Genomic DNA, 25,810 nt, shown 5'->3' on the forward strand with positions numbered 1-25,810 from the left:
AGACACAGTCAGTGGAATCTGGTGCTGGGAGATCTACTCCGAGTCAAGTGAGACAGTGTCAACATTGGGAAAACCATTATGGGGCTTGTCGGAGTGCTGGGACTTGTTTCGATGCGGAGATGCCGGACATTTTATCCGGGATGTCCATTGATTGTTGGTGAGCCTGCACCATCTGGAAGAGTTGGTCTTCCTCACAAAGAGGACGAGGAAGAGGGCAGAGGAAGGAAACCCGTCTGAATTCTCTGCTCAACCTGAAGTTCGATCAACCGCACGGGGTATAATCTAAAGACAAGTGAAACCGTGATGACCCTGATATTATAGGGTACTTTTCAGTTGTATGATAATTAGTATTGGTACTGATTGATCAGGGTTCTAATTATTCTTATTACAAGTAAGTAGTAAAGGAGTTGAGATTCCCTTAGAAGCTATGAGTATGAGATTATAGTAACAACTCCGTAGGCCATAGTGCCCGGGGTGAATAAAGTTGTAAGGGGTGTCCATAAAGGTTCAGGGAATTGAATTCCCTGCTAATCTGATGGAATTACCCTTTGACGAGTTGAAGTGATTCTGGGAATGGATTGGTTGTTCCATTATTATGGAGATGTTAATTGCAGATTGAAAAAGGTAACCTGAAAAGTCCAAGAGGAACAGAGATAAGTGTGAGCAGTGAAAAGTTAATCCCTTAGCAAATGTAATGTCAGTAATGTCAGCTAAGAAGCTATTGCTACAGGGATGTCAAGGATTTCTTGCAAATGTAATAGATTTAAGAGCTATAGAGAAAGGGATAAGTAGATTCCAATTGTTCAAGAATTCCTGAAGTTTCCCGGCTGAGTTGCCAGGATTACCTCGGATAGAGAGGTAGAATTTCAAATGAAGTAATGCCAGGAACCGCTCCAATTGCAATGGCACCTTATCGGATGGCTCCGAAAGAATTGCAAGAGTTAAAGAATCAATTGCAAGAGTATTAGAAAAAGGATTTATTCGACCAAGTGAGTCCTTGGGGAGCTCCGGTGTTATTGGTTAAGAAGAAGGATGGATCAATGCGTCTCTGTATTGATTATCGATAGCTTAATAAGGTGACCATCAAGAACAAGTATCCCTTCCGCGCATTGATGACTTGTTTGATCAACTAAAAGGAGCTTCAGTATTTTGAGACGACGTTCGGGTTATCATCAATTGAAGATTCAGGGAGAAAGATATTCCGAAGACGGCTTTCAGAACGAGATATGGTCATTATGAATTCATCGTAATGCCATTCGGAGTAACGAATGCACCTGCTGCTTTCATGGATCTCATGAACAGGATTTTTCAGCCCTATCTGGACCAGTTGTTGTTGTCTTTATTGATGACATACTGGTTTACTCGAAGTCCATTGAGAGCACAGCGCACATCTGAGGCTAGTTTTACAAATTCTCAGGGATAAAATCTCTATGCAAAATTGTCCAAATGTGAATTTTGGCTAAACGAAGTAATTTCTTGGGGCATGTGATCTCGGCAGTTGGGATTAGAGTAGACCCTCAGAAGGTTAAAGCTATAATGGATTGGGAAGTTCCTAAGAATGTGTCTGAAGTTCAGAGTTTTCTTGGACTTGTCGTTACTATCGAAGATTCGTTAAGAATTTTTCGATGATGTGCCTCTAACAAGTTAATGAGAAAGAACGTACAATCTGTTTGGACTTCTGAATGTCAAGAAAGTTTCGAAGTTTTAAAGAGAATTCTGACGGAAACTCCGATATTGGTTCAACTGGAATCTGGCAAGAATTTTGTAGTATACAGTGACGCCTCCCATAACGGGTTGGGGTGTGTATTAATGCAAGAAGGAAGGTGGTAGCGATGCATCGAGACAGTTTAAACCACATGAAAGGAATTACCCCACTCATGATTTAGAAATGGTGCTGTAGTATTCGCTCTCAGGATTTGGCGTCATTATCTTTATGGGGAGCGTTGTTATATACGAATCATAAGAGCCTGAAGTACCTGATGACTCAAAAAGAATTGAATTTGAGCAACGTAGATGGGTAGAGTTCTTAAAGGATTATGATGTGATAATTGACTATCCCGGAAAGGCTAATGTGGTAGCAGATGCTTGAGTAGAAAGACGTTTGCAGCTTTACGAGCTATGGATGCAAGATTATCTTTATCGGGAGATGGTGGTTTATGCAGAATTAACCCTTAAACCAGCATGGTTGGAAGAATAGGAGAATTGCAAAGTAAAGATGAAATGTGTTTGAAAAGAATTGAACAAGTAAAGAACAAAGAGATTAAAGACTTTGAGATTAAGTCAGATGGAAATCTATATTATAAAGGAAGAATTGTAATACCCGACAATGATGACTTGAAGAAAGAAATTATCAGAGGCTCATTGCAGTCCTTTAACGATGCACCCGGGTGGAACCAAGATGTATATGGATTTCAAGGATCGATTTTGGTGGTCAGGGATGAAACGAAGCATCACCGAATTGTGTCTAAGTGTTTGATATGTCAACAAGTCAAAGCCGAGCATCAAGTTCCATCAGGATTATTGCAACCGCTTTTCATTCCAATGGAAATGGGAAATGTTACGATGGATTTTGTTTCGGGGTTACCCTTGACTCCGAACAAAAGAGAATCAATCTGGGATTGTTGATCGATTAACTAAGTCAGCGCATTTCCTTCTGGTTAGAACGGATTTCTCTATGGAAAGTATGCAGAGCTGTATATTAGAGAAGTTATTAGATTGTATGGAGTACCTGTTCCATAGTCTCTGATCGAGACCCTCGATTCACTTCTAGATTCTGGAAATCTTTGCATGGAGCGTTGGGAACTCGTTTAAACTTTAGTACGGCTTTTCATCCTCAGACTGATGGGCAATCAGAGAGAACTATTCAGATATTGGAAGATATATTGAGAGCATGCGCATGGAATTTAAAGGATCATGGGAAAAGTATTACCGCTGGCAGAGTTCGCTTACAACAATAGTTATCAGTCTAGTAAAGATGGCCCCATATGAAGCATTATATGGAAGAAAATGTCGTACTCCATTAAATTGGTATGAACTCAAAGACCGAAGTGTTCTTGGTCCGGATTTAATTCAAGATGTAGAACAGAAAGTTGAGAAATTAGCATAACCTCAAAGTGGCCTCTGATCGGCAAAAGTCCTATTATGATCTAAAGAAAGGAGATTGAATTTTAAGTTAGGGATAAAGTGTTTTTAAAGGTATCTCCATGGAAGAATGTGTTGAGGTTTGGTCGGAAAGGAAAGTTAAGTCCCCGGTTTATTGGACCATATGAGATTGTAAAAAGGGTGAGACCCGTAGCATACCAATTGACTTTACCACTAGAAATGGAAAAGATTCACAATGTATTCCATGTCTCAATGCTTCGAAGATATCGATCGGATCCCTCCCATATCGTAAATCCAGAAGAGATCGAGGTACAACCGGATATGACTTATGAGGAAGAACCGATTCAAATTTTAGCTTACGAGGTTAAGCAATTGAGGAACAAGACTATTCCATTGGTTAAAGTTTTATGGAAGAATCACAAAGTAGAGGAAGCAACATGGGAGCGTGAGGAGGATATGAGGAATCAGTATCCCCATCTCTTTTCTTATTGAAAATTCGAGGACGAATTTCTTAAGGGAGGGAGATTTGTAACATCCTCCATGCGGGTAGTGATTAATTTGCAAAGTTTCAACATTTGGTGATTTAAGTAAAATGATGGAAGAGTTCAATGAACTATTTGAGTTATTTGGTGTATGATTGAATTATAAAGAAGGAAAATTAAGAGGGCAAAATAGTAATTTAGTAAGTGAAATAATTAAATATTCCTTAAGGTGATTTTATAATCACGTGGGAAGCATTTGAGATAAACAAGGTTCCAGAATTTCTCTTCTTCTTCTCCAACCGTGAAGCTTGCAAGCAAAGGTGAGTTGTCTTCTTTGGATTAATTCTTATGAGTTAAGCATAGGTTGGTAATGAAGATTTAGGAAATATGGAGAGAAAAAGGATCCTAGAACTCAAAGAATTGTAAGTTAAGGGAGATTAAAGGTTGGGAGCCATTGAATGAAATCTTAGATTAAAGGTCATAATAAGAATTAGAAGCTGGATTTGACTTGTCATCAAGCTAATTAAGAAGTATGAGGTGATAGAATTAAAATTAGAACAAGTTGGAATTTTGAGTAAGATTCTTAAATTCTATATGGATGATTAGTTTTTTTAGTTTTAGAGGTATTGAATGGATAATAATTAGTTTAAGTAAGTGTATGAAAGCTAAGAGTATTAAAGGGAGTGAAATATGAATGTTTGAGCTGAAATGAGATGATTTTCGAGCTCAAAATATGATTTCTGGGCTAGGGGAATCGTAGCCATTCAAGGGGAATCGATACCCCCTCAACGAATATGAATTTCCAGAATGCTAGAGGGGAATCGATACCCCCAGGGGGAACCGATTCCCCCATATAAAAAAAAAGAAGAAAAGAAGAAAGAAAAAAAGAAGAAAGACTAAAATTAATTCCTTAAATTGGTAGGCTATTAAAGATTAATTTCAAGACATAAGACATCTGATAATCATCTTGAAAATTATGTTTATGTAGATACTGAGCCTACACGAGTTCTGGAACAATCTACAAGTAGGATCGATCGAGGAAAAGGCAAAGAACATTTTCATACCTAAATCATAAATCAAATAACATTGTATTATTACATACTTTGTTCAATAGCCATATATTTACATATCTTATACTTACCTAGTTTACTCTATTTCACACATAGTCACATAATCACGTAATTTACTTACGCATAGATCATTTTCATACCTAAATCATATAACACCCAATTCTTCCTCATAAAGTTATATATTATATCATATAATATATTATCCTATAAGTAAATACTTATCTTATGGTTTGGTATCATCATTTATACTCAATTCCCTTCACTAATATATTATTCTCATATTACTCTATAGTCTAATCTTATTTAACTCATCACCTTTCTCATGTAGTCATATAATATCTATATTAATTCTTATAATTGATCACGTATACTATTAACATGTATGGTCACCTATCATAACCTATTTCACATTTCATGCAATCATATAGACCATTCATATTAATTCCTATACTTATCACAATACATGTATTCACACAATCATTTAACACATTGTAATATATCACATACCCAAATCAAACATATGCTATGATCATAAATTAATGCATTCTAATATAGAAAATAGACTTGTCGCAAGTCTTATTTCCATTAAACATCATAAACTAACTTGTATACACTCACCTGGCCTCACTAGTCCATTTCAATCTCTTATCTTCCCTTTTTATCGATCTTACTTGTCAATGATTCTGGAACTCGTTTAGGCTCTGAATCTACATAATTATACATTTTAAGACAATTATTAGATACCTACACCTTGTAATTTGATACTAGCAACTTAAACGAACTTAAACCATATTTATAATTTTCCTTTAGGGGGAATCGGTGTTCTACTATGGGGGTATCGATTCCCTCATGACATTCTGGAAATTTTTGTTCGTTTGAAGGGGTATCGGTTCCCCTTGAATGGGTACCGATTCCCCTTGCCCAGAAATCATATTTTTGAGCTCGAAATTCACTTCATTTCAGCTTAAACCTTCATATTTTACTTCCTTTAATATTCCTAACTTCCATACACATATTTAAACTCATTTCTATTCCATAATTACTTCTTTAAACCCAAATTTCCATCATTTACATGGCATTCAAGAATCACACTAAATTTTCAATGTGTTCTAATTCCAATTCTAACACTTCATACTTCTTAATTAGATTGATGACAAGTCAAATTCATCCATAAAACTTCAACAAACATACCATATCAAAATTTCATCTTAAAACTCATATTACAAATTCCTTCTTAATTCCTTTATCTTATTGTTTAAATCCCATATAAGCTTTCCTTAAGCTTATTTAATACCCAAAGAATCAAAACTAATTTATAAATTCAAGAATTAAGAAGCTGAAATTAAACTCACCCTTATGAAGTAAACCAACGGGAAGAAGAAAGAAGAAGAATGAAGCTTTCCAGATACTTCCTCACCTATAAGCTTCTCTCTTTAAATAAGAGATAAATATCTTTACATAAAAGACCATAATATCCTTTCAATTCTTCCATAATTACCATTTAATCCACTATCAAAATATTACACTTTAAATCCCTAAACTTTTCAATTTTTCCTAAATTGATCACCAAATTCTGAAACTTTTCAATTTAGTCACTAACCCGGTATTGCGGATGTTACACCGCAGATATCTGAGGATCCATTTGACAGCTTCCCAGTGTACTTTGCCCGGATTATTCATGTACCTACTAACAGCTCCCACTGCTTGAGCAATATCTGGTCTGGTGCAAACCATGGCATACATCAGACTTCCAATTGCTGAGGCATACGACACCTTCACCATGTGTGTACGTTCTTCCTCCGTCTTTGGTGATTGTTCTTTGGAGAGTCTAAAATAAACACCTAAAGGTGTACTTACTGGTTTAGCATATTGCATGTTGAACCTGGAGAGAACTTTGTTGATGTACTCAGCCTGTGATAACATCAAAGTCCTCGACTTTATGTCTCTCTGATCCTCATCCCAAGAATCTTCTTTGCAGCGCCCAGATCTTTCATAACAAACTTCTTCGACAATTTTTGCTTCAAGTTTATAATCTCTTGTATGTCTGAGCCTGCAACGAGCATGTCATCAACATACAACAATAAAATAATGAAGTTGTTGTCGAACCTCTTGATGTAGCAACAATGATCTGCTTGGGATCTGGTAAAACCACTGCTACTCATGAAGTTATCGAACTTCTTGTACCACTGTCTAGGAGCTTGTTTTAAACCATACAAGCTCTTCTTCAACCTGCATACCAGGTTTTTCTTGTCTACCTCTATGAAGCCTTCTAGCTGCCTCATATAAATTTCTTCCTCCAAATCACCATGAAGGAAAGCTGTCTTTACATCTAACTGCTCAAGATGTAGATTTTCTGCAGCTACAATTTTCAACACCAGTCTGATTATAGACAGTTTCACGAATGGAGAGAAAATTTTATTGTAGTTAATACATTCTTTTTGTTGAAAACCTTTGACAACCAATCTCGCTTTGTAGCGTTTGCTCCATCGTGCTCTTCTTTGATTCTGTAAATCCACTTGTTGTGCAGTGCTTTCTTGCTTGGTGGTAATTTAGTTAATTTTCATGTCTGATTTGACATAAGCGAGTCCATCTCATCTTTCATGGAAGACTCCCACTTGAGTGAATCCTCCACCTGCATTGCTTCATCATAGCACTCTGGTTCACCATTGTCAGTCAACAACAAGTAGTGCAAAGAAGGCGAATAACGCTGGCTTGGTTTAGGAATTCTGGAGGAGCGTCTCAGTTCTGGTGTGAGTCGTTCTTCTTGAACTGCTTCAGGATTGATTTGAACATCATTTCTAGAAATCTCCTCGAACTCAGCAAATTCCTTTGTTTCAGCTTCAGTATTGGAGCTACTTGATTCTATGGTTGACATGTCTTTGTACATTACATTTTCATTGAAAATGACATCTCTGCTTCTGATGATATTCCGATTTTCGTAGTCCCAAAATGGTAACTGAACTCATCACCACCATAACCAACAAAGGCACATTTGTTGGACTTAGCATCAAGTTTACTTCTTTCAGCAGAGTCTATGTGTACATAAAAAATACAACCAAACACTCTTAAGTATGAAAGGTTTATTTCTTTCTTGCTCCAAGCTTCCTCTGGTATTCCGCCATCCAAAGGAACTGAGGGCCCATAGTTGATCAGGTAAGCTGCAGTGTTGATAGCTTCAGCCCATAGAAATTTGGGCAGTCCGACATGTATCATCATGCTTCTGGCACATTCATTCAGAGTTATGTTCATGTGCTCTGCTACGCCATTCTACTGCGGTGTCATGGGAATTATTGTCTCCATCTTTATCTCATTATTTGCGCATAAATCTTTGAATCTTCTATTTTTGTACTCTCCTCCATTGTCAGACCTCAACCGCTTGACTTTCAAACCAGTCTCATTTTCCACCATGGCCTTCCATTTTCTTAAGATATCAAATACTTCTGATTTCTTCTTCAGAAAATAAACCCACACCTTCCTTGTTGAATCATCGATGAATGTGACATAATATAGTGAGCCTACAAGAGATGGAACTGGAGATGGTCCCCATACATCAGTATGAACCAACTCTAACTTTTCTACCTTGGGTGTCTTGCCAATCTTTGCAAAACTGACTTTCCTTTGTTTGCCAAAGATTCAATCCTCACATAGCCCGACATCTACACTCTTTAGATCCGGCAGCTTCCCTTTTGACAAAAGTGTCTTAATCCCTTTCTTGCTCATATGGCCAAGCCTTTGGTGCCATAGGTTTGATTTTCCATCAGTATCTGCTACTGCAATGATATTCTCTAAATTTGAGGTTACATAGAGAGTACCAGTCTTCTTACCACGAGCAATGACGAGTGCTCCTTTGGTAATCTTCCATTCACAGCCTGAAAAGGTTGTACTATATCCTTCTCCATCAAACTGTCCTACAGAGATCAAATTTCTTTTGAGACTAGGAATATGTCTTACACCTTTCAGTGTCCAGGTGGTCTGGTTTGGCAACTTTAGTCGGATGTCTCCTCTTCCGACGATCTTCAAGGTTTCATCATTAGCTAGATGAACCTTCCCAAAATCTCCACTGACATAGTTCTCCATGATTTCTCGGCATGGGGTGGAGTGGAAAGATGCCCCTGAATTCAAGATCCATGATTCAATCAGACTGTTGACGCTTAGAATCATGGCATCACCTGTCTCCTCTGTCATGTTGGCAGATTCCTGTGCGCCGGTATCTTTCTTCATGCTCGACAATCTCTTTTAAAGTGACCCTTCTTGCCACAATTATAACAGGTAAAATCTTTCTTTCCCGTTCTGGATTTTCCCCGTCTGAATTTCGATATGCCACGATTTGAATTTCTTTCTAAAGTTCTCCCTCTAGACTCCGTGTGCAAGGCTGAGGAGCTTGATGCTTCACCAGATTCTCTCCGTCGAATTTCTTCACTCAATACCAGATCCCGAACATCATCAAATTTCAATTTGTTGTTTCCCGACGAACTGCTAACTGTTGTAACAATAGCATTTCAACTGTCTGGTAGAGATGATAAGAGAATTAAAGCTTGAACTTCATCATCGAATTCAATTTCCACGGAACTCAACTGAGTTGTGATTGTGTTGAGTTCATTTAGGCGTTGAGCCACCGATGCCCCTTCCGCCATCCGCAATTTGAATAATCGCCTCATCAAATGAACTTTATTTAAGGCTGATGGCTTCTCATAAATACTGCAGAGAGCCGCCATAAGACCCGCCGTGGTCTTTTCCTTTACTATATTGAAAGCAACATTGCGGGATAACGTCAGTCGAATAACTCTGAGGGCTTGTCTGTCGAAAAGAGCTCAGTCTTCATTTTTCATGCCCTCTGGTTGCTTTCCTGAGAGGGGTTGATATAGATTTTTCTGGTACAGAAAATATTCGATCTGCATATTCCAAAAGCCAAAGTCCGCTCCATCGAACTTTTCAATTTTCACATTCCCTTCATCTACAGCCATCACTCCACTCGAATATGGCTTCGTTTGGATCGTTTCTGACAATTCTTGCGAACCACTGTGTATAGGAACACCTCCGTCGACAAATTCGTACCGCCGACAATTTTTTTACTATTCACGAAATTAAATATTCATATGAATAGTAATAAATAGTAACTTCGCAAAAAAATTAACAAAATTCACAACCAAAAGCTCTGATACCAGTTGTTGGGAAATAAACTCAGTACGAGTAATTTTCCTATAACCAGATTAGTGAGAATGCTAAATAAAAGCGGAAAAATAATACCTGAAATTGATAATGGAGTTCAGCCGATTTTGCTTACGTCTCGGACTGCTGCAGATCTTTTACTAAGAGAGAAAATTTACAAGTGTTTACAAAACACTCACTACTCACAAGAAAGCTCTCTAGTAATGGGAGAAAGAAATGATTTGGGATGATTTTGAAGCTAAATGGACTAGGATATTTATAGTTGAAGCTTAGGGACTAATCTTGTAATTACCCTAAAAATACAATGGCTAAATGTATGATTTAACCATTACCATTTTCAACAAATGTTGGCTGCCCACTTTGAATTAAAAATTGTCGTCCAATTTGAAGAAATTTAGCCGGCCATCTAGAAAGCCATCAACATTTGTCAACTTTCAACAAGGGTATGGTAAAAAAGGGCAAAAAAAGGCGGAGATGACATGGTTGCACCACTAGAGTCGACTCTGAATTCGGAACTAAGCTGTTTCAAGTCTTCTCGGAAGAACTTTTCGCTCTCGGAGCTTGAGGAAGCAATCGATAACTTCAGTGATGGTATATTTCCTCCTACATGATCATTGTTTTTGTAATTTTGATTTGGTTATAATGTCAAATTTCCACTAGGAAAAAGAATAATGTTCCCATGACATCCTCTTATTGGCCAGATATTGCCATTGTTTTTGAGAAGAAAATTTGATAGGGAAAGGAGGGTATGCAGAAGTTTACAAAGGGCAACTAAAAACTGGAATGTATATTGCGGTTAAGCGGCTAATGAATGGCTCGCCAGACGAGACGACTATTGATTTCTTGTCTGAGCTTGGAATTATAGTTCATGTTGATCATCCCAATATTGCTAAAATGATCGGCTACGGTGTTGAGGGGGGAATGCACCTTGTTCTTCAATTGTCCCCCCATGGAAGCCTGGCCTCGATACTTTACGGTTGGTTTTCCGCAAAGCCTCTTAAGTTCGGTTTCTTCACAAGTTCATATAAAGGAAAACTTGGTAGTTAAACTTGTTGTCGTTCATATACAGGTCCTAGGGAGAAACTGAACTGGAGCCTCCAATTCAAGATTGCCGTAGGGACTGCCGAAGGCCTTGGCTATCTTCATGAAGGTTGCCAGCGAAGAATTATCCATAAAGATATCAAGCCCGCAAACATATTGCTTTCAGAGCATTTAGATGCTCAGGTAAAACTCGAACTCAGATTTCTGTAGAGCTGCAAATAAAAATGTCTTACTTGAGATGTTCCTTTGCTTATGGTTGTATTTCCAACTTAATTCCAGATTTCAGATTTTGGCCTTTCAAAGTGGTTACCTGATCAATGGACTCATCATACCGTCTCTAAAGTCGAAGGCAAATTTGGGTTCATAGTTTAAAACTTCACTCGGTTTCTGTACATCTTAAACTTCTTTTATCGTATGCGAATGCTAATACGAATTCATGTCGTCACAGTTACCTATCTCCCGAGTTGTTCATGCACGACATAGTCGATGAAAAAACGGATGTCTATGCTTTTGGCGTACTGCTGTTGGAGCTCATCACAGGGAAGCAAGCCGTCGACAGTTCACACCGAAGCCTTGTTATCTGGGTGGGTTTGGTTTACCGAAAAGTGAATTTATACTTGTATCCGATATGCACTTATTGAGTCATCCGATTATTCACGTTGCAGGCAAAACCATTGATTGCAGAAAATAAAATCAAGGAGCTCATCGATCCAACCCTCGAGGATGACTATGAGCTGAACGAGTTAAAACGTTGTGTAGCAACAGCTTCGATCTATATAGATCAGTCTGCGATAGATCGACCACAAATGAGCCAGGCAAGTCCTTCCTTTTTTCATCACAAGTTTACTTGCAGTCCAAGTAAAACCTAAAGAACGATGTTGTAATCCCTGAATGATTCAAATGCAGGTTTTATCCATTCTTAAAGGTGATGTTAGCTGCCTTGAGATTCTGAAAGAGCAGTCCGCTCATCGGAGGACTTACTCCGAAGAGATCTTCGATGTGGAAGAATATAACTTAACCAAGTGCTTGAATGATCAAAATAGTTGATTGATAATGTTTGAGGGATTAGAACAGTTTGAAACATGGAAAAAAAGTTCATGTGGAAGTATAATATAAACACATGTTTTTGTATTTCAGACACAAGTACTTCTGTTGTATTTTTTACATAACTAATTATTAGGGCTGAGTTACAACCGGTTAACTGTGTCCATCTGGTTTTGGATTTAATAAGCTAAGTCATCTGGTTTTGGATTTAATAAGCTAAGTCATTTGGTTATTGAATTCGGTAATTTTAATTGTGGTTGTGATCGCATTTCCAGTTTTATTATATTTATCATGATTGTAGATATAACCGGTATTATTGTGGTTCTTGTGAATATTGTGGTCATATAACATCGATACTTTTATATAATGACCGTTATTGCAATAGCAGACCTCTATTCCAGTTGGCCTTGTCTCGTGAGCCGATCTGATGGTTGTGGCCCTTTCAGTAGGGGCCGAACTAAAAATTTATTAAAATGTAAAAATATTTTTATTTACCATAAATATAATTTTTTCAATTGAAGGAATACCGATAAAAGTTATTTTATTTATCTCCCAAAAATATAAACCTAACCTCCCTAATTCTACATGCATCTATATCATAATATAAATAATACTGTGGTCATTATGAATATTGCGATCATGTTATAACGATTTCAGATTATCTATTTCTGTTAACTTAAAATTTTGAGATGCTATAATGAACATTCCTAATTCTACTTGCATCTACATCATAATGTAAATAAAAAGACTAAAAATAGTTTATGTAAGAATTTTTTATGAATTCAAATCATAGTTCTAATTCTGTTATTTTTTTCTACCTTTTAAATTGATCGTAAATTCTGTTAAATTTCTGTCAATATTATTATGAATAAATTTCTAAAAAAATCAAAGAGAAAAAAACATGTTACAAGAATATAAAATAAAAAATTATTATTCAATTTTAAAAATAGATTTATAAATTGGGTAAACTACTTTAAATACCACTCATATTTTTGTTCGAATTATTTATACCACTAATATTTTATCGTAGTTTTGTTTTGAGACAATTTAGTAAAACTATGCACTTGAGGGATTTGAACTCAAGTACTTTAGGTACAAAGGCCAAGGCTTACCACTATATCAACTTAAATTTTTGGTATAATTTTGCAAATATAATATACATAATATGAGTCACGTATTTCAAATATAATTTTTTTAAATAAGCTATAGAATTATTAAAATTTTCTAAAAATGCTTTAAATTTCAAAAAATCTAAAAAAAAACTCCTAAAAGTTAAAAAAAATCCTATATCACTGAATAAAAACTATTATTATTATTTTCAAATGTTTAAAAATATTTTTTCAAATGTTAAAACTAATTTTTAAAAACAATTTTTAATAATGATATACATAACATGAGTCGATTGACCATTTTGTAAATTCAAGTTTTTTTCAAATGTTTTAATTGTTAAAAATATTTTAAAATTTTCAAATGTTAAAAAAGCCCTAAAATATTTTTTAACATTCGAAAATAATAATAATAATAATATTTGTTTTCAGTAACATATGGTTTTTTTAACTTTTAGGAATTTAGAAGTTTTTTGAGATTTTCTGAAATTTAAGGTATTCTTTTGGGGAATTTTAATAATTTTATTAGTTTTTTTAGAAAAACAGTATTTGAAATACGTGACTAATATCATGTATATTATGTTTGTAAAATTACTCTAAAAATTTAAGTTTTTACAGTGGTTAAGCTTTAATTTTTGTAGCTAAAGGTCTTGAGTTCAAAACCCTTTAAGTGCATACTAAATTTTCTTAAAACAAAACTAAGTTGTTTTGGGATTTTTAGTCTCAAATACAATCATGCCAAAACGACGTCGTTTTGGTGAGATTGTCACGTCGGCAACATCATGGCGCACGGCTATCATATCATCATTCCGTTAGATCATTAACGGTGGAGTGACATAATTACACTTACAAGTAAATGTTAGTGCTAAAATTGATAAATTTAAAATGTTAGTGGTATAAATGAGATTAAGCTTACAAGTGAATGATATTTGAGGTAGTTTTGGATTACTTACATATATAAGATAATATCATTGTTTTGAAAATCGGACCGGATCGGCTGGTTCAACCGGTTCAAACGGAAACCGTTGTCTAGTCCGCTTCAATCTAGACCGGTTGAACCGTTACTAGTGAACCGGCCAGAATCGCTGAACCGTTCAAACCGGACCTGCTGAAAACCGGAAAAAACCGGGAAAAACCGCCAATTTTTTTTTTTTTTAAATTAAATCAAACGACGTCGTTTGTTAAACGAGCTAAGTCGAACTCTAGTATTGTTGAGTTCGACTCGAACTTGAAAAATTTAAAAGTAAGCTTAACTCGATTCAAACTCACGAGCTAAAAATTATGAAGTTTAACTCGAACTCGAAATATAATATTGAAACTTGAACTCGAAAAGGTTTGAACTCAAAAAAAATTTAGAAGATCGATTGAAGCCTAAAATTCGAGCTTGATTGAAGTGAAAGAATAGTTCACTAAATGCTTACCAAAAGGCTCCATGATTTTGAATGTTAAATTGCCTCTATTATTATAGAAGTTAGTTGGGATGATCTTCTATGTTTCTTAACCATGTGAGATTGTTTAAAAAAAATTAAATCAAACAATATCATTTTGTTATGATATTTTAGCCCCAAATTTATTTTTTAATTATAGTTATATAACTATATTTATTATTTAATATGTTTTACCTTAAATATTATGTTGTAGTTAATTTGAATCATTTTGTTTCACTTGATTTTATGGTTTTTAACTTATATATGTTATGACTTGCTTTGAATATGAATTGTGATATAAAAAATTATTTTTTATTAAATATTTTTGATATTTTTATTTAATTTTTTAAATAATTATGACGTCGTTCGGTTCTTTCTACCGGTCGGACTGATTCGACCGGTTGAACTAGTGAACCGATAGCATAACCGATTCACTAACCGGTCCGGTTCTGAAAACCATAGATAATATATGATTTCTTAACATTTTAAATCATTAAATCAATTATGTTGGAAAGACAATATGGAGGACAAGTTTTGGTGATATTAAAAGGCCAAAGTGCAATGTAGTATCCATCATAACAAAATTGAATGTAATCTTCAATGATATAATATATAAAACAGAAAAGGAATAAATCAATAAAATATTAAGAAACGATAAGGATTCTCTCCCAACGTTATTGGTTGTCCATTGAAAATAAATTTAAAAAGATCACATACGACAAAGGGAAAAACATATCTTGCCTCTAGTCGGGACTGGTAAAACTGGACTCAAAAAATTATTTTTACGATTCGACTCGATTTAAAAAAAAATTAACTCGAAATAATTTCAAGTTGTAATTTTATAAGCTTAACTTTAAAAAATTTCAAATTCAAATCGAGTTGTAAAATACAACTCAAATAACTCTAAATTTTTAGTAATTAATGGATGAGCTTTTAAGTTTGATTTGAGTCCCTTAATTATGTATGATATATGTATATCACATATGAAAAAATTTATTTAAATGGAAATAAAATAATATCATAATATTATAAATATTTATAATTAAATTTAAACACAAACTCAAAAATTTGACTTTACTCGATTCAATTCAAAAAAAATTCAAGTCAACTACGAATTGTAAAATATGACTCGTCAACTCGAATAACATAAAAGTTTTTACTCTACTCGACTTGATTAATCGATCACCACTCACTCTAGCAGTCCCTAATTTATTAATAAGAAAAATATTTTTTTAAATATATTTTTATTAAATTAAGTTGAAACATTTTTATTGAAATTTAGAAACTATAAAATAATTATTAAAATTTTACATACTTATAAAATTATTAATAAAATAATTATTAAATTAATAAATTAATAGTTATTTTATAATTTGTAAAATTTTACTAGTGGTCAAAAAATTAATTTAATATAATTTAATGATTATTTATATATTTTATCTAAAATTTGAATAAAAGAAAATTAATTCAGAAAATTATAATAAAATTTTTTGAACAATTATAAAGTAATCTATAAATTTATAAAATAATTATTACTTTTTTAAGTAATTATTATAAAATAATCATTAAACTTATCAAGATATTATAAAATAATCTATAAATTTATAAAATTCATCAATAATTTATAATATATAGATCATTTTATAATTGTAACACCACGAATTACAAGTTAGGAATTTAGAGTTTATTAGTTCGGGTCTTAGAATAATTTCCCCTAACCCATGAAGTTTTTGACCCATGAAGCTTTTGACCCAAGTGGTTTTTGATTTGAGCTTGGGATGAGCCCAACAAGCTTGATTTTGGATGCTTTTAACCTTAACTCAAATGTCGGAAGACCAGGAGGGTAATTTACCCATTTTTTTGAGTCAAAATGAATCCCATTAAATGGGATGATCTCACGTTCTGAATTCTCCTCCTCATTTTCATATCAACCTTGTTTCTTATTCCTCTTCACTTTTTGTTCCTCTTCATTTTTTGTTCCTCTTCATTCAAGAGCTAAGTAAAAGTTTGGAGCTTTAAGTTATTCCAGCATTCTATTGAAATTTCAAGGTAAGATTCGTCATCCCATCCTTAAAGATGTCATTTAAACCCACTTTTGCAAGTTTTAGCCAAATTTCCCATAAATGGATTTTAGTAGGGTTTAAGGAACCATGAGTTATAGCAAGTTTTATTGGTTTTAACTTGAAAGAAAATGTTTTAGACTTCCTTCTAAGATTTAAAATGAGCTTCAACTCATTAAAAATCGTTTTAATTAGTGCAAGAGCAAGGGGAGACCTCCAAGGCTAGAGGCAAGGAAAAGTTTACCCTTGGGTGATTCAAGGGTGTTTTCAGTCACCTAAGCTCAAGGTAACACGATTCTGACTTGTCCATACCACATGCAGTTCATCGTATGTGCATTATGGTTTGTTTAGTTCATAAAGCATGCTAGAGTAATTTTCATGGCAAGATTCGTATTTGTGTGTTGCAAGCATGAAAATTAGTACCTTTTGACCTCTAACACACTAAATAAGACATTAAGCATGTTTGCTAGTCTTAGGGGAATTTTTGGGTCGATTTGTGGGTGTTTCCCGAGCTTAAGTAAGTCATTCCCATAAAAAGGATCGATCCCTCGACCAAAGGGATCGATCCCAAAGTTTATGTCCAACAAATGATCAAACCCTTTTCAAAAATATCGACCCGTTAGGAAAAATGATCAATCCCAAACTTTCTATTGTGCATAGGATCGATCCATTTTCAAAAGAATCAATCCCTCAGGGAAAAAGATCGATCCCTAGAAAGAAATGATTGATCTATTCGCTGTTTTGCTCGGTGGAAAAGGGTGAAATTGCATTCTTTAGGGGTCTGAAATATTGAAAATGTGGTCTTGACCTTAACATGTTTGAATGAGTTCAATTTGGTTCATTAATTGATTTGCTTAAATACTTAAACCCTTAATATGGATATCATCGATAATAAACAGCTCGACTAATAACGTTATGAAATAAAGTGACATAAAACTAGCTTTGTTTGATACTCGGGAAATGGCCAGGACACCCGAGTTACTCTAGCATTACTCTTGCATTCTTTAAGTTTCGGTGCGCGTAAATTCTGGTTCTTGCCCCGAAGCTATCACGTTCTAGATAGGTTGGTGTGTTGTCCGAGATGCACGTAATTCCTCTAACCACATTACTTGACCTATCTCATGTTTGATATGTACTTATGCATGTTACCAACATGTTCATGTGGCGAATGCATTTAGTATCGTTTAGTTATTTTTGTGGCACATAGCTTGTGAGCTCAGCGTATGGAATGTGTTTTCATGCACAGGTTAGTATAGGGGATCGCTTAGAAGGCTTTCGCATTCTTACATTCCAGACTAGAAGATTAGGAGAGTATGATTTGAATTTATTTTAGAGGGCATGTATTCAATATAGACCTTGCATAATCATGTCATAACTATATTTTGGATTTTTAAACTCTATGGTTATATTTTGTAAACGTTTGATTTGATTTCAATTGCAAGTGTGATTTATTATGATGTTAACAATTGTTTTCAAAGAAATTTTTGAGTTGACTATTTCGATGGTTTCGTATATCATCGTAATTCATGGATCTTCAGGTCGCACTGGATTAGAGTGTTACAATAATAATATAAAATTTAATGATAAAAGTTAATTCAACCTAATTTAATAATTATTTATGTATACTGTGTAAAAAATAAATAAAAGACAACTAATTTAGAATTAAGATTAGCTGAACAAAATCTTGTTGTATCCTAGCAAGATTGTATGGATATCTTCAAAAATTAATATATTAAAGAAAGATCAATACTGTAATTAGTGTCATAACGTGGAGAGATCAACGCTTCATATCAAATGTTTTTGCCAACTTGCGCTTTGCACTGTGCCTGGTACCAATGACCCTGCCACGTGGCATGGACTACTTGGTCTCAATTCATCTTCCTTGACCACATCATTAAATTAATTCAAAAATAAAAGACTATAAATACTTTGCTGTCAAGCTTCAATAGGTTATAAGGTAAATTATGTATATAGTCATTTGATTATTTATACGGTTTTATTTTAATGATTCTATTATTTTCTAACAATATTATATTTTGATTTCGATTTTATCACCCACCTATCATTAAACAATTAATAAAAGTGTTGACTTAATATTATGTTAAGTATAATGTGATATTATATTATGATGACAACTTAATATTATTATTAATTTTTAAATGATGAATAATAAAAATAAAAATAAATTTTAATATTAAATATAAATTTTTAAAAATAACTACATAACTAAAATAAAATCACGTACATAATTGATTGATTAAATACACAATTTATTTTTCAAGTTTTTATGAACTTTAATCCTATTCACAATTTTGGTATTTTTATAAGTAGTATTATTTTTATATGAAATGATAATATAAAATCATTCCACATGTTGAATTTAGGGACAGACACATGAGTATATATTAGGGAGGTAAACTTATCAAATTTTAAGAAGAGACAATTTTTTAAAATTTTAAGGAGAAAAAATAGATTTTTAATAAAAAAAATTAAAATATATAAAATTTTTAAATTTTAAGGATGCTTAGATTCATTCTTAGTGCTAATGATAATCATTAAAATAAATTTAATCAATTGATAAGACATATTTGGTTACTAGAAACTAGGACCTCTAGATAAATTAAGATTCTCTCGTATTATTGAAATCATTTTATTAGTTTAGAAAATATATTCTATTAAATAATAAAATGATTAAATTTAAAATTATAATATGAAAAATCTTGGTGAAAAGCCTACAATGGTGAATTTAATACGGAAAACTGAAATGATATTTTTCATTTTCCCCTAAAGAGAAGGGGACACAGAACAAATGAAAGAGTAACAGTAGCATCAAATCACAAATCCAGAGAAAAAGAGGACCCACACACTATATACTACAAGTAGACGAATAGCTAAAGTTAGCAAAGGGAATAATATTTTGGAATTTTGTTATCTTACCACATCGAATCCTTTTGTCAAAAGCATTTATACCCTTTTCTTTGAGCTCAACTTTTGGTTCATTTCAACCCCAAATATCAAAATTTTAAGCCACAAACCCCTTTTTCTATGTTGGGTCATTAAGCTCTTTTTTTCTGGAAAAACTTCTTTAGAGAGGAAGAAAACAAGGGGAAAAAGACAATGGAGGTGGTTCAGATGCAAAGAGGATTGGTGGACTACACAAAAACCTTGTTTATGGAGGTAAAAATTAAAGCTTTTAAATGTACAAATTTATTAACAAAAAAGCCCATTTTTTGTCTCTGTTTTGTTGTTCTTGGTTTGTTTGTTTGCTTATTTTTTGTAGTGTTTAGTGTTTCTTGGATGCTCAGTTTTTACAGCTTCAACAGCTTCAAGATGAGAGCAACCCTGATTTTGTTTTTGAAGTTGTCTCTCTTTTCTTTGATGATTCTGAGAAACTTCTCAATGATCTCTCCATGGCTTTGTAAGAACTCACTCTTGACTCACTTTCTCTTTCTGCCATGGATGACAGCCTGGAGTAAATTGTGTTTTTTTCCTTATACAGAGATCAGCCAAGTGTAGATTTCAAAAAAGTTGATGCTCATGTTCATCAATTGAAGGGCAGTAGTTCCAGGTACAAAATCCTTAACAATCTTCAATTTTATGTTTCAATTTTCTTCTCAATACTATACTTTCACTGCAAAACCTTACTGACCTTGTTAGATCCAACCTTTTCAAGTGATTGATAGGTTAAACAGCATGAAAATTGAATCAAAATTTTAGAAAGTTAATATTTTTTCCTTGTTTGATTAAAGAATCAGTGGTTCATCTTTGTGTGTGTGTCAACAGCATTGGTGCACAGAGAGTGAAAGATGCCTGCGTTACTTTTCGCAACTTCTGCGAGGAGCAGAACATCGAAGCGTGAGTTGATTTCGCTCTGTCTAAATCTTTCTTATCAACGATATATTTGGATTCGAGATAGCGATACGATGTTCTTGAATGTTTTTCAGGACCCTGAGATGCCTTCAACAAGTGAAACATGAGTATTACCTTGTGAAGAACAAGCTTGAAACTTTGCTCAGGGTTAGTATACGTGTTTTTACCTACTGGACATCAATTAGTTTTATGAGTACTTCGGTTATGAAACCAGGTTTTCTTATATTTGTTTCCCCTTTTACGGTTCTACTGCAGCTAGAGCAACAAATCGTGGCGGCCGGTGGGTCGATTCCGATGATCGAAATGGGTTTTTTGAAGACCATTAACATGAAAGGAAAGCATGATTCCGGGGTGGTTTATACAGTAGAAACATATGGTGTTTTTTGTGATTCCACTTCAATTCGATCATTATGAGGTTCCCTTTTTTATTTAAACTTACCAAGTGAGATTTGTGGTTGTTTGATGTTTTATGAAAGAAGAGAATATTTATTACTAGTTTCTCATCCCTTACCTTGGAAACTACCATTCTGTTGATAATTTCCTCTTGAACTTTATACTGTTTCTTCCATTAATGTGACTATTATCAGGTTTGTGAATCGCCGGAAATGCTAGATTTATTCATTGTTCATGTTTTTTCGACGATGTGTTTAAACATACGGTGTGGGATTATCGCTTGAAAACCATGCATCAAGTCTTTGATGACTGCATCATCAGTATTCTATTTTTCTGTAATTTTGTCCTTAATATGATGTTATGCAAAGGCAGCAGGGAGCCATTTCCTACTTAAGTTTCCCATTGTTAGAAACAAACCCCACTGGACATCGTCAAAGATTGTCATTTCTTACCGAGGCCAACATTTATTTCTGATAAAGAGTCGATGGTAGGCATCCATGGTATAAACAGACAGCATAAGAGTTGTGGGGTTTCTAATTTGATTATTGAAACGACAGACAAATACTACTGTTATATCTGTCTAAATATGAATCAATCTTAAGATATGTTACTTGTAATGTCAATTGCAATAAAGTTTACGATAATTTGTTGAAAACATTTTGATATTTCGATATAACAAATTAAGTTAAATGAATTTTAAGATTTTCCAAATGATTTTCTAAGTATATTCGATATAATTATTCGAATATCAAAACATTACTCCAAATATTTCAAAAATCATTTTTAATCCTTACTTAAGTGTAAAATTAAGTTTTAATCTTAAAACAATTTCAAAATAATCTTTCAAAGTATTTCGAACCATTTCAAAGTCAAAAATTCCAGATTGCTCAGAGGGAACCGATTCCCCCCTAAATGGTTTGGCTCCGAGATTTCCAGAATGCTCGGAGGGAACCGATTCCCCCATAGGGGTACCGATTCCCCCCTATTCAACGGTCGAAATATTTGAATTTTACACTTAGGGAACCGATTCCCTATGAGAGGGTACCGATTCCCCCCACGCTCCAAGCATTTTTTATTAAATGTTTTCACACTTAAACGGCTATATTATCTTCATTAATTATCCCTAACGTTTAGAAGTGATTCAAGGTGTATTTAAGCAAGCTTAGAAGCCATTGATCAAAGACAACAAACATCAAGCAACTAGAATCAAGAGAGAATCAAAGAGAAAGCATCAAACCTCAAGTTTGAGCATTTCAAGCCTATTTTCAATCAATATTCATTTTGCTTTCAAGAACACATATTGTGCTCAATTGTATTCATCTTTGAGTGTTCTTTTCTTTGTTCTAGAATTGTGCAAACAATCTACCTTGTGAGGATTTCCTTGTAAGTTTGCAAATTTGTATTGTTCTCTTTGGTAGAGAGTTTTCTCAAGAATTTGGGGTATAATTCTTGAGGGTTTGTAAGGTTACTCTTTGTCCTCAAAAGAAAGACAAATTAGTGAATTTGTGAAAAATCCTTAGTGTGGATAGCTAAGGTAGTGGACGTAGACTTTGATTGAGAAAGTCGAACCACTCTAAATCGCTGTGCAAATCTTTTCAATTTTCTGCAAAAGCTTCCACCGAAATTTTAATTGCTAATTCACCCCCCTCTTGGCCGATTCCGTCGATCGATTAACTCAACATAATTGAAATACTTAAATACTTCCAAGTTTGATAAATTCAAATACTTAAAAACTTCCAAGTTCGATAAATTCAAATACTTAAAAACTTCAAGTTCGATAATTGAAACAAAGTTTACGATAATTGAAATAAAGTTTAAAAATAAACTACATTGTCATATCTTCTTCATCATCTTCACCTTCTTCGTTTGGAGGGGATATTCCAAGTTCGACTTCTTCAATGTGTAAGTTTGCTTCCAAATCGGCATCAATTGCATCTTCTAGGGTGGTGATATGTTGCTTACGAGCCGCTCCATCCAAATAATCCTTTAAACAAATGCATACTTCCACCGACTTGAGACTTAGTCTTGATCTCCGTTGCGATATAACCCTGCCACTAACAGAAAAAGCGGATTCCGAAGCTACCGTAGAAGCTTGGACGGTTAGTAAATCACGGGCCATGGCGGCTAGAATCAGAAATTGTGCTTCCTTTTCTTTCCACCAAGCCAAAATATCCAAACTTTCAAACTCTTCAAATGTCATTTTTGATAGAAAATCGCATGACATGTAATTTTCCAACTCGCTACTTGGGGTGGTAGTACGTGATCGTTTGGATTGGGAATTTACAAGAGTGTTAAAAGGATTCAAATTTATGTTACTTGGACGTCTACTAGATGATTCCACATTCATTCTCATTTGATCGTGTATTACACTACTTGATCCGTATTTAGTTAAATAAATTGCAAACATGTCTCGAAAACATTTGTTAAAATAATTTATTTGGTTTTGGACAAAGTTGGGTTCATCATCGGTTAGATTAAAAGCAAACGCAATTTGTTCAATTAGTGTTTCAACCCCGCCAACACTTAACGTTGGGTTTAAAGCGGCGGCACAAGTAAAAATGGGGGGAATCTCCTTAAAATATTTTAAAAGTTTTTCCTTCATTGCAAAGCCAATTTCTTGAAAAACTTCGGTTTCAAATTCAAAGTCATTTAGTCGGGTAGCCAACAAAAATATTTGATTAAGAACCAACGGGCTAGTAGGGTAATAAACACCGGATAAAAAAGTTGTTGCATTTTTAAAAACCCCAAGCAAATCGGTTATTTTGGCTATAGTTTCCCAACTCGAATCCGGATAAATGTTTGGGACATGACCCCTCTCGAAAAGCCAATCGTGAAATGTTTGCAATGTTTCCCTTTGCCTTAAGGCAGTATGCATCATCATCCAAGTTGAGTTCCAACGAGTTGGACAATCCAAATTATGACCTAAAGCTTTTTTATTAACGGACTTACAAAATCGTTTATAATCATTTAGTCTTTTGTTGTTGTTACAAAGAACCGATTTTATCATTGTTTTAAATTCTAATCTAATCGACTCAATAACCTCCAAACCGGCTTGCACGGATAAATTAATTATGTGTGCAACGCAACGGGTATGAAAAAACGCACCGTCTAAAATTGGTGAAAGTAATATTTTCAATCTTGGAACCGCATTTGTATTATTCGATGCATTATCAAAGGATATAGAAAAAACTTTATTTTCTAATTTATAAAGACAAATTACCCTTTTTAAAAGTGTAAATAAATTAGCACCGGTATGCGGCTCACCGAATAATTCAAACGCGATTGTTCTTTTCATCATTTGCCAATTATCTTGATCTAACCAATGTGACGTAACGGCTAAAAAAGAATTTCCGGTATTATGAGGGGAACTCCAAACGTCACATGTAAGCTGTCGGAACCGTCTTTCGGTTGGACCCGGGAATTGGGCTTCGACGTTGATTAAATTGGGTTAGAGTCACCACCGACCATTTAAAAACAAACTTTAGGTTGATTGGACACCATCTTACCTGATCTGCGTTTTACCAGAAACGTGTCGGATTCGGGAGTCGGTTACGGTCAATGAAGGATTAGCACCCTTGAACCGCCCTTTCGGTACCAATTAATTTATCAGTTGTCTTTTAATTGCAAAAATTATAATTTAAATTGAAATTTAAAACATTCGATTCGAATTACTTACCCCTGATTGGTTGAAATTTCTCTAAAAATGAGTAAAAATGTTAGATAACAAATAATAAATAAATATTAAATAACTTGAAGTGAGAAAATAATAAAAAATGTTAAGGAAAATAAGTAATAAAAATGAAGAAAAATATCTAGTCCTTAAAAAAATAAAAGAGTGTAAAAACAAAATATATATATATATATAAACAAATTTAAAAGAAATAAAAAATAATAAAATTAAAAAAATATAAAAAATAAATGAATAAATAAATAAAAATGTAAATGATCAAAATAGCAAAAAAAAGGGTAAAGGACTCAATTGTCAAAAAAAAATTAAGGACTAAAATGGTATTTAGAGAAAACAGAAGGATCAAACATTAATTATAGCATAAACTAAAGCCCAAATCATAAATGTTAAATAATTCAGACATCCTAAATGTAAATAACCCTTAAATAAAACTTAGGACTAAAATGAGCTGAACAGAAATGTAAATGAACACATGATAATTAAACCAAATATGAAAGAGTGACTAAAATGAAGCTGAAACGTAATGTTAGGTGTGATTTTGAGAAAACAAATAATTAGATGGTCAAAATAAAATAAAAGTGAGAGTTAGAATACTAAACTTGTAGTTTATCCTAAAATGTTATTAGAGAATTGATTTGAAAAGAGAGTACTGTTGGGACCCGAGGTTCACATGCAATGGAGAATTGGAGATAGTGTTGTCCAGTCAATTTCTAATTGCCCTAGGAATAAGACCCTTTTGTTTTAAGGGGAATTAAGCATCGATTATTGGGGGAGAGGTGGATTACATAAATGAGTTGCAACAAGTCTACAATCGCTGGAAGCGAGGAAACAAAGAAAGTTTATAGTGAAGTGTTGAACTTGCTGAGGCTGAACTTGCCGATAAGCCCGAGAACACCTCAACCCGGTAGCCCTTACAAGCCGAGGTTGCAAAAGGCTGGTTATTTGTCTCCGACCGTGGCTACTACTTCGCTCGAACCGTCACCGACTTCCTCCACTTCCTCTGTCGACAACACTGAGCTCGTGGTGAACTCAAAATCTCCGATCGCCAACGTGGAAATGAAGTTTTCAAGCCCGAATCTCGTTTTGAAGACGATGTCCCCTCGGATTCCCGGTCAAACGCTGAAGATAATCTCTTGAAAATTATTTTGTTCTTCGTTCGAATGCTATAAAGCTTTTCTCGGATTTCAACTTGTATCACTTCGTATTTCTCCATGATTTCTCCTCCTTCTTCTTAGCTTAGATTTACATTAATTTATAGTGTAAACAAAGCTATTTCCGTGTGATTTTAGAATTCTAATGGCATTAAAATTGATTGTTGGTTGTTGTTGTTGCCCCACGATAATCTGTCACCGGAAAAA

General features: G+C 34.1%; 2 protein-coding genes across 2 annotated transcripts; both read left to right on the plus strand.

Moving 5' to 3' along the window:
- Positions 1-10,280: 10,280 nt before the first annotated feature.
- On the plus strand, positions 10,281-11,911 carry LOC120137536 (receptor-like cytosolic serine/threonine-protein kinase RBK2; the record flags this gene model as incomplete). The annotated part of the gene is made up of 7 exons (XM_039153269.1): positions 10,281-10,414; positions 10,548-10,799; positions 10,893-11,047; positions 11,144-11,223; positions 11,313-11,448; positions 11,530-11,679; positions 11,771-11,911. Coding segments are annotated over 7 exons (1,048 nt in total), but the record flags the coding sequence as incomplete, so codon positions are not given.
- Positions 11,912-19,387: 7,476 nt separating this feature from the next.
- LOC120137548 (histidine-containing phosphotransfer protein 1-like) lies at positions 19,388-20,964 on the plus strand. The gene is made up of 6 exons (XM_039153279.1): positions 19,388-19,678; positions 19,789-19,919; positions 20,001-20,069; positions 20,285-20,356; positions 20,446-20,518; positions 20,627-20,964. Exons 1-6 carry the CDS (start codon positions 19,619-19,621, stop codon positions 20,783-20,785), a joined length of 564 nt encoding a protein of 187 aa, XP_039009210.1. The 5' UTR covers positions 19,388-19,618; the 3' UTR covers positions 20,786-20,964.
- Positions 20,965-25,810: the final 4,846 nt, after the last annotated feature.

Source organism: Hibiscus syriacus, unplaced genomic scaffold (genome assembly GCF_006381635.1).
Source record: "Hibiscus syriacus cultivar Baekdansim isolate YM2019G1 unplaced genomic scaffold, ASM638163v2 tig00002058_pilon, whole genome shotgun sequence".
Taxonomy (NCBI): Eukaryota; Viridiplantae; Streptophyta; class Magnoliopsida; order Malvales; family Malvaceae; genus Hibiscus; species Hibiscus syriacus.